Source organism: Drosophila teissieri, chromosome X (assembly GCF_016746235.2).
Source record: "Drosophila teissieri strain GT53w chromosome X, Prin_Dtei_1.1, whole genome shotgun sequence".
Lineage (NCBI taxonomy): Eukaryota > Metazoa > Arthropoda > Insecta > Diptera > Drosophilidae > Drosophila > Drosophila teissieri.
In genome coordinates this window covers 3859431-3871942 of record NC_053034.1, presented here as the reverse complement: position 1 = coordinate 3871942, position 12512 = coordinate 3859431, and the positions used below count along the sequence as shown (strand labels likewise).

Genomic DNA, 12512 nt, shown 5'->3' with positions numbered 1-12512 from the left:
CAAGATTTTTGGCAAAAATAGGAATATTTCATTGGGGATTTTTGACATAACTTGCCTGAAAATGATAGCAGAACTGAAAGAATGACTGTTTTGTGCAGCTAATTGCCAACCCTAACGATTTCTATCATCTTTTTAGAGATTTGCACGAAAAAAAATTTTCACCATTTTTTGCATTTTCGGTAAGGGGTAACATCATCTATTTTTGCGAAAAATCGGCCCAATTCAACATTTTTAGGCTGAAATGCCATTTTATTGGAAATTTTCTTACGAATTCAACGATGTATGGCATTCTATGTTTGGACAACTCTTTTCGATGTTGTAGACAAAAAATTCATTATTTTTGGGTCGAAAATTAGGATTTTCGAATTTTTTGTGCAAAATCCTGAATAAACTCAGTTAACTGAAAATAATGTAAAAGATTGACTGCCCCGACCTTTTATTTATGTATACTTTTATAATAGATGCTTGAAAAATATGGCATGTGTTTTTATTTGAATGTTTTATAATAACAATTATAATTATAATTCTTTATAAATTCTGTAGCATGTAAGTGTAGATTCTTCATAAATTCTAAATGCAAGGGAAGACTTTCTTGTGACCTCGGTGCAAGTGAATTAGTGGCTTCCTATAAGTGAGCAGACGCCATTTCGTCGATCGCTTTCTTCCGATCATCTTCAGAATTCGCATCAGTTTGTGTTTCCCAAACCCAGTTCTCTGCATTAAGGACTCCATGCGTAAAAACTTGCATTCCGCATAGGACCTAATCACTGTGCGATAGGTAGAGTTCAGTTCCAACTAAGAGAGCATGGATAAGGAATAAAGATATTTAATCTTTTATGAAGTACTCTCATAGCCTACCGGTTCATCATCATCGGAACTTGGGGAGAGACCCGACATTTCCGCCCCATAGGCCTCCAGATAGAACTTGCTGATACGCCACTTGGGACGCTTGATTTTGCAAATGCGCTTAAAAGCCATGCGCAAACAATATTTCGATAGCTTTGTTCGCTCCCTGAGGTCCTTGAGTGTCCTGTACTTCCGACCAGCGAAGGCACTTCTAATAGTGCAATCAATTTTTTGGATCGTTTCAAATGTGCTCTATATAAAAAAAACAAAAAGTACAAGGTGCTCATTTTGAGAGTTCTATATTTTATACCTGTTCATTCATCCGTTGAGCATGATCAATGGATTGGACAGATTGACGGGAAGGTATCATATTCAGTGGATGATTTCCTAGAGAGCTTCGTGGTTGCATGTTTCTTACAGAATGGACAGGTTGTTGGGCATAATTTATGGAGTAGTTCGAACGGCCCCTCTGATAGTACAAATCACTTCTCATCGGGTAGAGTGTGTCATAGGGCTGATAATGAATACCCATCGAATGGGTTCTGGGAGAAGGCTCCCCTTGGTAGGAGTAATTGGGTCTCATGGGTTGGTTAATGTGATATGGCTGATATCGTTGCATCAGATATGGCCTCTGATAGGACGGCTCCACCTCTTCGTACATGGGCTGATTCATTCGCATTGGTTGGTTCATATAATACTGACTGCCTGAGGGCTGCGGCGGATAGACCCTCTGATAGGGGTAATAGCCCCTCGGCGAGTAGGGGTATTGAAGATTCTGATAGTTTGGCGTCTGGTACATCTCCGGTGCATGTTGAACTCCGTTCGCCGGTTCTGAAAAGTTGGGTCTTATCCGAGACCTATCGGCACTTTTATTTTCTTCAGCTTTTACTGCCGTATTTTCCTGAAATTGAAAACAATTAATATAACACATAGAAGAAAACATTCATCTGAAATCTTACCTCAGGATTATTTGGCCCAAGCTTGGGAATTTTATACTGATGCATTGCCGTATTCATTGGGTCTTTATTTTCAGCATCATTTGTACGTTTTGCGGCCTTTGATTTCACTTGTTTGTTCGATGGTTTCGGGGTCCCCTGTTTTGATTGCGCAGTTTTTGATTTACGACGTTTTTTGGTTGGTGCAGAAGTGCTTGGATTAGCAAAAGAGCTAGAAGTACTAGGCTGCATATCTAGCTCAAGAGTATTTGGTTCAAGAGTATTTGGTTCAAGAGTATTTGGTTCAAGAGTTTTTGGTTCAAGAGTTTTTGGCTTGGCAGCTTTAGAAGATCTTGCTTTTAAATATAGCTGAGCAGCTTTAGAAGTACTAGGCCGCATATCTAGCTCAAAAGTATTTGGCTCAGGCATTATAGGCTGTAAGGGATTTCGTTTAACTGGATCAGATATATCTGGTTCAGATATTTTCAGATTGCCGAGTTCGACATTTGCTTCCGACATTTTTGGAATACGTGCATTAATATCTGGTTGAACAGCTTTGAAATTATTGGATTTAGCATCGGGTTTCAAATCTAGTTCGCTAATTGATTTGCGAGGCCCTTGCTGTGCTGACATTTGACAAAGAGGAGATTTTACTTCAGATTTAGAATCATTAGATTTAAAGAGCCTTGACTTTTTGATGTTTAGTTCAGAAGTTTTTGGCCTAGCAGCTTTGGAAGTACTTGAATTAATATATAGCTTAGCAGCTTTGGAAGTACTAGGCTGCATATCTAGCTCAAAAAGGTCTGGTTCAGATAAATTTCGCTTAACTGGAACAGGTATTCTACAGTTACGCGGTTTTATATCTGGTTCGAATATTTTGAGATTTGCTATATCTTTTGATTGGGAAATATTAGAAGTAAAGAGCGTTGACTTCATCGCATCCTTCGATTTACGCTTATAGGAATAATACCTTTCAAGAATACTGGGCTTCAAGTCTGGTCTACAAGCCTTAGAACTGCTTGGGTTTATGCCTGGTGCAGATATTAAAGGTTTTACATTGGATTCAACAGTGTCAGCCTTATATGGCTCAGGTTCTGTATTTTTCATTGAACTTGCAACCATCGGGAGAGTTGATGCTGTCTCCTGGATTGGCCATTCCTTTTGGAATTGTTTTACCACCTGATTGGTTGGATTATCTGCCGAATTACAATTTACAGTAGGATCTTCTTTGAAAGACTTATTTGTTGGTTCCACCAGAACTTTGTTCTGGTCGTTTGCATTCTTATTCTTCGTGTTGCTGACTACATTTGGAGACCTTGATTGTGGTTGTGATTCGTTTATCAGTTTGACGGCCTTGTGTACAGGTTCCAATTGTTTGGAAACGCTTGTCTCAACATCAGGTTCCTGATTAGAGTTCAGAGCCACCGGTTGAGAAACTTCGCAGCCGGAATCTTTAAATGGCTTTTCAATTGTGAGCTGAGTCTTAGGATGTTTTGTCATCCGGCTGATAGGAATATCTGGTAAGTTACACTTCGCATTGAAACCTCCATTCAATGAATTCTCCTTTAACTCCCGTGATTCTAGTCCTTGGTAATTTGGGGCCCAAGATTTGTTGTGCTCATTTGTCAGTTTTAAGTTCGGTCCACAAACTGTAGAACTTCGAGGATTGACGTCTGTGTCCGGTTTTGCCGTAATCTTTGGAATACATGCATTATCCTCTGATTCATTCATTGAATTCAGAGCCATCGGTAGGTTTACCGTAGATGTGGTCGGTTGGATTGGCAGTTCTTTCAGTTGAGTCTCATCCTTTTCCATCTGGTCATTTGGACTATCTGCCGAATCACTAGTTACACTAGAACAGTCTTTCAAGGATTTTTTAATCCTCTCCAGTGGAGCGCGCCACTGGTAATCAATATGTTTATTCTTCGGTGGTCTGATTTTAATTGGGATCCTTGATGGTTGGTGCTTATGCAGCACTTTTAATGTATTGCTTACTGGTTCAACAATTTTGGGATTACTTATCTTATCATCTTCTCCTTCAGTTGAATTCACATCCATCGGTAGCGAAACTTTATGTTCAGGGATTTTAATGCGCTCCTTTATTATTATTATGGAATCAGATTGTTGTGTTGTTTGGTTGGTTTCAACTCCTGGCACATTCCACTTTACAATGGCACTTCTCATCAATGATTTGAGCTTCGAGTCTAGTAAAGCCCGTTTCTGGAAATTTATATTTTCATTATTCGGTTCATCAGAAAGATTTGTTTTTGGTGCATTCATAATGGTCGGAAAATCGACGTCTGGTTTGGAAAGTATTGAATTACTTGGCTTTTTAAATGGTTCTACCATTTTAGAATTAGGTGGCTTATCGTTTGTTTCTTTCTCTAAGTTGTAATTCAAATTTACGGGAATCGGTAAAGAAGCATTAGAATTGGGCACTTCAATGGGATTCTGAATAGGCAATTGAGTCGCAGCATTTATTTCCATTGGAGTGTATAGTTCAGTGGCACGTTTCTTCAGAAGTATTTCACTTGGGTCTTGTGAGACCTCTTTCTGATAATTGATACCAACATTCCTCGCTGCATGACTTGGTTTGTTTAAATCACGCTCAAAGGCTCTTGGAGCACAGGACCCAGGTGCGGCTTCATCTGATGATCTGGATGATGCCGGTGCTAGGGGAACTTTAGGTTCAGAAGCTTTCAAGTTTGGTTGAATTGGGATGGACTTTCTCTCGAATTGTTTAAGTGGCGGTATTATTGGTACCTGTGCTTTTGGAGCACAGGACCCAAGTGCGGCTACATCTGATGATCTGGATGAACTGGAAGCCGTTGCTAGGGAAACTTGAGGTTTACAAGCTTTCAAGTTTGGTTGAATTGGTCTGGACTCTCTCTCGAATTGTTTAAGTGGCGGTATCATTGGTACCTGTGCTCTTGGAGCACAGGACCCAAGTGCGGCTTCATCTGATGATCTGGAAGCCGGTGCTAGGGGAACTCCAGGTTTACAAGCTTTCAAGTTTGGTTGAATTGGACGGGACTCTCTGTTCAATTGTTTAAGTGGCGGTATCATTGGTAAAACCTGAAATGAAACATTGCAATGACATACAAATTATATACAATAATTAATTCATAAACAGTTTATACTAACAGCATGAGAATTTGGTGTCATCTGACACTTCACGTTAGATTCATCTTCGCTCTCCGACGAAGATGAACTGGATGACTCCTCGGACAACATGGGCGCTGGCAAGTTGAACTCAAACCCATCACATGGTTGCCTTGACATCGGCGATATAGGCCGAATCTGCGCAGTTGATAGATTTTTCAAATGCTCTTCGAATGTGATACAAATCGGCTTGTGCGTGCTTGGTGGCGATAGTGAGTCAAGACGGGTTGGTTGGCCCAACTGTATGTTTATTTTCGCATTTGCTTCAATTGGCTCCTCCAAAAGTGGAACCGACTTGTTTGCCAAAGCAGACTTTGGCAACCGGGAAGGCCGGGACCGTGCTCGTGAAGATCGTGACGACTCCAAGTTGGAAGTTGATGTGGAAGAGTCGGAACTGGAGCAAGTCGAGCAGGACGAACTGGATGAACTGGACGAACTGGACGACTTGGATGAGCCGGATGAAGAGCTTGACGATGAGCTTGATGAAGAGCTTGATGAAGAGCTTGACGAAGAACTTGATGACGAGGAACGAGATGAATGCCTTGATACGCGTGGAGATACGGATAGGGATTTTGATAGTGATCTAACATGATCTTGGCTAATCGCGCCGTTTGAAATCTAAATTGGGTAATATTTAAAGGTAATTACAGCAGAGAAAATATGAAATGTATTTCAAACTTACAGCAGTGTCTTGAACTGTCTTGCCACCATTATGACTTGATATTTCCGATTTTTCAGCCTTTTCTTTCGGTAATTGTTTATTTTCCATCACTGCAGTCACATTGCTTATGTTCTTGCCCATTGTTGGGACCCGTGGACTAGCTTTTACACTGGCCTCGCATGAGATGGTCGGCAAGTTTGGACGATCTTCGCACAATTGGGACACATTGGAGTCCTCTACGTGATGCGGAGCAGGATCTTGAGCAATTGGCACATGGGATTTAATTGGCGATATGGGTGTTATCGGCCCCTGAATGAGTATTTTGCAAAGTGTTGATATTACAGGCATAGACATGGGATCCATGCAAGTGGGATTATCTAAGAGCATGGTATCGATGGTTGTTTCTGGGGGGACAGGCTCAATGGGAAGCGGTACCTGTACGCTGTTCGGTGTTGTGTTCATTGATGCCTTAGGTTGCCCTGCTGCTTTTGGTATCTTGGGCTGCTTCGGAGGCTTGGGTGCCTTTGGTTCCTTAGGAGTTTTGGCCACCTTGGGTGGCCTAGGTGCCTTAGGTTCCTTGGGTGCCTTTGGTATCTTAGGTTCCTTGGGTGCCTTTGGTACCTTAGGTTCTTTTGGTGCCTTTGGTACCTTAGGTTCCTTGGGTGCCTTTGGTACCTTAGGTTCTTTCGGTACCTTGGGTGCCTTAGGTTCTTTCGGTACCTTGGGTGCCTTAGGTTCTTTCGGTACCTTCGGTGCCTTTGGTACTTTAGGTGTCTTCGGCACCTTTGGCGCCTTAGGTTCCTTGGGTACCCTGGGTGCTCTTGGTTTAGGCTTCGGTTTGTTTTGAGCAGTTTCTCCTTCCGGCGATATCTCAGTTGGTATATCCGTGCCCGATTCCTGAGGGGGCACCTTCTTAGCAGGTGTTTTTCTGGGTGCTCTGGGTTTGACCACCTTGTCGATCGGTTGTACGGTTAAATTCGGAGCAACAGCCGCAGTTGGAATCTGCTGAAGCGGTGGGATCCCAATGTCAGTTCCGAGGGGCTCACCCAGTTGAATTGGTATAGTAGGTTCTGGCGCCAAGACTTCGGTATGATTTTCTGGAAGTGTATTTGTATTCATGGCCTTGTTGGCTCTCTTTGTGTAAGTTCGTTTGGCTCGAGGCTTAGGTGCCTGGGCAGCGATTGGAGGAGCTTCTTGCTCTGCCGCAACTCCAATAGGTACATCCTGCTGCGTCTCCTGAACGGGAACCTTCTTAACAGGTTTCTTCCTGGGAGCTCTGGGCTTACTAACCTTGCCGATCGATTGTATAGTAGGAGTCTGCGGAGTCGGTGGTATGCCCACATCAGTTCCAACGGGGTCTACGAGTTCACTTGTTGTAGTAGGTTGTGGCACAATGACCTCGGTATGATTTTCTTGAAGTGTATTTGTATTGTTGGCCTTATTGGCTCTCTTCGTGTAAGTACGCTTGGCTGGAGGCTTTATTACTTTTCCGATTGATCGTATTGGTACACTTGGAGCAACAGGCACTGCTGGAGTCTGCAGATTTGGTGGCATAAGAAAACCAGTTCCATTGGGCTCCACAAGTTCAGTTGGTATGGTAGGATCGGGCACCATGACCTCGGCATGATTTTCTTGAAGTGTATTTGTGTTGTTGACCTTATTGGCTCTCTTCGTGTAAGTACGCTTCGCTGGAGGCTTTATTACCTTTCCGATTGATCGAATGGGAGCAACAGGCGCTGTTGGAATCTGAGGATTTGCTGGCATCCCAATATCAGTTTCAACGCGCTCTACTAGTTCATTTGGTATAGTAGATGATTCTGGCGCCATGACCTCGGCATGGTTTTCTTGAAGTATATCAGTAGTCATGGGTTTATTGGCTTTCTTTTTGTAAGTCCGCTTGACTGGAGGCTTTATTACCTTTCCGATTGTTCGTATTGGTTGATTTGGAGCAGCAGGCACTGCTGGAATCTGCGGAATCGTTTGCATCAAGTCTTCGGTTTCAATGGGACTTATATATTCGGTTGGTATTGGGGGTTCCTGCAGCATGAACTCGTCATAATTCTCTTGAAAATAGTATGGCTCAGGCATGGTCTGGTCTGCAGACAACAGATTGAAGTTTGGAAGATTTGGAACTGGTTCTGGTTGTGTGGTCCCCTTGGTCTTCTTCTGTCTCTTCGGTCTGGCAGCTTCCCTTTCCTTTTTGGCAGCCTCGCGCATCAATTGGGCAATACTGGGCTTCGATGGTGCCGGAATGGTTCTTTTGACGGGCCTGGGCTTTTTGATCTTGTATATGGAGCCTCTAGTTGGCTTGGCAGGTGCCGTATATGTTCTGTTATATTGATTAAAATCCCTATTAATGTCGCCAATTAAATCATACGCGGAATTGACATCCATATTGGATTGTATGTCCATTGGGTGTGTTGCTATATCAACGGAAGTAGTTGGTAGTTGATCAAAGTCCAAATTTAAATCATCAATTAAATCATAGACTGAAGTAATATCCATATTAGGTTCTACATCAGTTGGCGGATTGGTTATATCATTGGACGTAGTTGGTAATTCTTCTACATCCATGTTTGTACCGCCAGTTGTGTCATAAGCTGAATTAGCATTTCCGTTGGATTGTGCAATATCAGAAATGGGCATATCGGAATTGAAGGAATTGGTATTCGTATTAGATTGCATATCAGTTGACTGCGCTATGTTTCCGCAGTATGTAGTTGGTAATTCATTGTTTGTTGAATTTGCTTCCATTTTAATTGGCTTATGTTTATGTTCAGATTTCGATTTTTTCTTTTTCTTTTGCTTGGATGCCTTCGATTTCGTCGGCTGAGACAAGTTTTCATGACCGTCAATTAGAGATTCCAATTCGCTCAGGAACTGAGTATCGTCAATTTGATTTTTCTCTACTTTCTTCCTTGACGATTCGGCTCTACCCAGCTGAGTGGGATCCTGCGATGTCGTTGGATCTACAGCCATCCTCGAAAAAGGTACATCGGTTGGGGCCTGGTTCAGCTGGTTTAGATCTTGCCTAATGGCACCTTGATTCGCACCCTGATGTTCGTCCACTCCAATGGAGCTCCAATCAAATTCGTAGTCGTTGACCGGCTCCTGCAGTTGATGATGTATGTCAAATAAAAAATGTATAAAAGCTAATAAGGAACACGCACCGGAAATTGCATCCTGGCTTCGGCATGGACATCGATGTAGTTCGCATGCTGCGAAACGAAGTTCATAAGATCGAAATCCATATTTTCTCCTGCAGTTGGCCTGAACCGATTGGCCTGAAAGCCAGAGAAAAAGTAATGTCAGATGAATTGTTCAAGTCGAAGATATGAAAGGAAAAGTCAATGCCTACTATGAACAAATGCTTCAAAAATGTATATATATATATATATGTATATGTTTGCTATGAAAAAAAAGACAAGAAAATGAGAAATGTATCAAATGCGTAATTGGTAGAAGTACGGAACAAAGACATGCTGTTTGAATGAATAGTGGTAATAGTGGGGCTCGAAGTGCGCCCAAACTGCGGTGTTTTAGAACATACATTTATGTATGTATGTAAGCAGGAAAATGAACAAAAACTCACCTGCGAATGGGAGCGCCGCAAATTGTCTTCAGTCCGATTGTCCGCATTGGCGAAACCATAGTGGTCATATGCAGCCGCGTTTCTGTTGTTTTGGTGATAACTCATGATTGTGTGTTGGCGATTTATATTTTTTCGTTCGGCAGAGATGTTCTCCTGCCAACTGAACTAATATTACTGAATTGCTGACACCTCACTCCACTGTCAGCTCTGAACTGGTTGACGTATTTGTCAGTGCTACTCGGATAAATCGAATTAATCGGCAAAGACGTCTACGATTTCAATTAGTATTTAATACCAAAAGTTACGAAAAAAAGGAATGCCACACATTATGGGAAATGTACGGCAAGAGTTGCCTTCAACTTTCGACGCTCGTCCAATGATATTCCACCTGGCGGCCTAAATGTTCTGTTTATTAATGTGCATTTCAATTGGGGCAAATAATATGCTTACGTAATTTATGTATGTCAAAATTGCGATCGGCAGTTGCCGTTGCCGTTGCAGTTGCAGTGGCAGTTGCAGTTTGGTGGCCCACGAGCGAGGCTCCTTTGGATGGCCAGTGTTATGGTGGCTCCTGTTTGCCATTTGCCTTCGCACGCACCGTTGAGCATGGGCATTTGTTTGCCAGGTCCTGGCCAGGACCTCCTGTGCCTCGTCCTCGTCCCCATCTAGTTGGCTGTGGCTGCTGTTGCTGCTGCTGTTGCTTTAGCAGCTCTTGTGGTTTATTATAACTGCATATATCATGCAAATATCCACACACAGAGGGGGTTACTCCCATTTCCCAGTTCTCAGTTCTCAGCTTCCAGCTCGCAGTTCCCCAAAAACCCCCGAGCAACCGAAAATCCAAACACAAACACAAACACAAGCTGCAGCCAGAGCGTGAGGTTGTTGTGGGGTAAGGGGTGAGGGGTGAGCTTAGGGGAGGGGGGTAAGGAGTTCGAGGTCCTTGTATCAGAGGATGTTTGGTTTCTGGGGTGTGGCTGGCTGGCTGCAGCCTTTTTTGAGGGCTGCAGTGACAGGTCCTTGCACAAATTCGGTTTCTGCATGCTTAGGAGGTCGCCTTCTTTTCCCCAGCTCGTTTACGAGAATTATTTTATAAATTTTCATAGTTTTCACTTTGATTAAAAGTGCGGTCATGGCTTCTGCGGCCTGCATTTCTGCTGTGCTGGCCAGCTCCATTACCATGCGCAAAATGGAAAAGCCGGCCGCAAAAGTGCACGCAACGGAAATCGAGTGAAGTCCTGTGCTGCGCGACAGCGTCTTACGGAAAATCCTGCCCAGTTTCCATCGCTCCCAGAACCAAAAACATCAACAACCGGCGGTGTTTTCTCTTTTCGCATTAATTCCCAGCTCTCGTGGATTTCGCAATGAAGGCGCATCGGATGTCCTCGAGTCTGAAATTAAAAGAAAGAAATGAAAAGGTGGTTGGTTCTTTATCAGAAAATCTCTGGAATATTGGGCAATACAATTTAAATCGCATGAGTGCAGCCAACAGTGTATGCAGCTCTTAAGTGTTGCCAAATATTATTCATGCCCTAAACAGGCAATACTGTTCACAATATGGAAGGACTTCTGTTACTGATTTGGCCAATACCCAATACTAAAATTCGAAACGTTAACCAATTTGTGGCAATGTCCACAATTGATTCAGTTGAGCGAGGTCATCAATTTCAGTTGCATGTCGCCCATATGTACATAGGCAAATTGATTTATCTGCCCGCTAGATTTGCGCTCAGTGCAGGGCGCACACTTCGAATTAGCCAAGTATTCATTGCATTATTGGCATTAATTGCTCAGCCAGCAAAAACCGCACCACATTCCTCCTTCGAGAGTATTTCACTTTATTTCAATATTTGACAAATGCATTTATAATTGCTGGCCGCAGATAAAATCCGATGTGCCATCCTCATCCTCATCGTCATCGTCTTCCGAGCAATTTGTAATTGGTAATTTACGACATTTCGCTTGTTGTCCTAACGAGCTCAGCTTAGCTGCTATTAGAAGCTCTTATTTAACTGGCAAATTCCAAACTTACAAACTTGCAAACTGCATTGGCGTCTTGTGGTTGGCCAACTATCAGTTTTGGGCATACATTTAAGCCGAATAATATTAGTAAATAACTAAAGTGCACACAGCTTAAAGGCGCATGTATTTTACCAAAGCAATACATTTCCTAAGAGTATTTTGGTTGCCCAATCATTTTTATTAGACACTTTTTAGCAACATACAGCTATATAGCTAACAAATCCTTCTAAGCCAATTTAGGTCTTAAGCGAAACTCACACTCACATCACTGGAGATGTGCGATTTGTGATGGCTCAGCTTTGGAACACTTTGTGCGCTCGAGTGTGAGCCACATATATATTTTTAATTGCTCGAACTTGTCATTTGCCGTCGACTGCCATTTAATTTCACTAATTAATTTGTTTTTCTCCAAAACACAAACACACACACACAGCAACCGAAAGGATGAAATGAAGGGGCGTGCTGGTGAGGGGGTGGGGGTGGCGATGGTGCTGAAGGCACGCGGCAGCTGCCGCAAAAGCCAAAAACAACAATTAAACATAAATCTTATAAATTTCCGTAGCCAAAACTTCCTGCCAAGGCTTTTTGTCTCCGCCGTCCGCCGTCCAAGCGTCTCTTTCGCACAGCATAAGCCCCTCTCTCTCTTTCTCTTTCGTTTCAGTTGAGATTTCTCGCCACAGTGCCACCGAGCATATTTCATTTCGGCTGCAACTTTCCCAAGACACGCCCACCACGCATGGACCCCGCCCCCTTTTCCTTAGCCGAAAAAACTTTTCCCCCCCCTCCCAAAAAGCGGTCAAAAAGAAGAAGCTGCGAGCAGAAGTGGCGCAGGCTGAGCGGCAGAGGCATTGTTTGTTGTCTAACAGTCTATGACTATTTAAAACAACCACATAAGCACACAAAACCACACAAACATGCACACCCAGACAGCAGCGGTCATAATAGTAATGCACTTTTGTATGTTCCAATTAATGCGCGATGTAACAAACAATAGCAGAAATACCATTTTGATAGGGGAGTAGTGCATGAGTCGTGCCTTTCCATAAGGATTACATGTGTACATTCTCAACTATCCCTACAAATGCTAGTATTTTGCGCGCAGGTGTAAGTGCTCATATAGATCCACATGTAATTTAATTTTACTATTTTACTTTGGCTGCTGCAGGTTTTCAGTTTGCAGTTACTTTGTTGGCGGAAAAGTGCAACAAGGCTACACACACACACATGCACATACACACAGAAACGCACACCCACGCCCACACAGACAGACACACATCGAAGGACCACACAAAAC

At 42.9% G+C, this 12512-nt stretch overlaps 1 protein-coding gene across 1 annotated transcript; it reads right to left on the bottom strand.

Annotated features, from left to right (window-relative positions):
• Positions 1-482: 482 nt before the first annotated feature.
• LOC122624529 (titin) lies at positions 483-9349 on the bottom strand. The gene is made up of 8 exons (XM_043804136.1): positions 9197-9349; positions 8775-8888; positions 5626-8715; positions 4926-5561; positions 1806-4856; positions 1157-1747; positions 859-1098; positions 483-795 (listed from the first exon to the last, which is right to left on the bottom strand). The coding sequence occupies exons 1-8, from the start codon at positions 9299-9301 to the stop codon at positions 571-573; spliced, it is 8052 nt and encodes a 2683-aa protein (XP_043660071.1). The 5' UTR covers positions 9302-9349; the 3' UTR covers positions 483-570.
• Positions 9350-12512: the final 3163 nt, after the last annotated feature.

Bases quoted from the DNA above. Each gene is read 5' to 3' on its own strand.
- LOC122624529 (XM_043804136.1), bottom strand. From the start codon at position 9,301: ATGAGTTATCACCAAAACAACAGAAACGCGGCTGCATATGACCACTAT. The intron at 8,889-9,196 runs GTGAGTTTTTGT...TCTGGCTTTCAG, and splicing joins TGCGGCGCTCCCATTCGCAG to GCCAATCGGTTCAGGCCAAC. The intron at 1,748-1,805 runs GTAAGATTTCAG...TTTCAATTTCAG, and splicing joins TTGGGCCAAATAATCCTGAG to GAAAATACGGCAGTAAAAGC.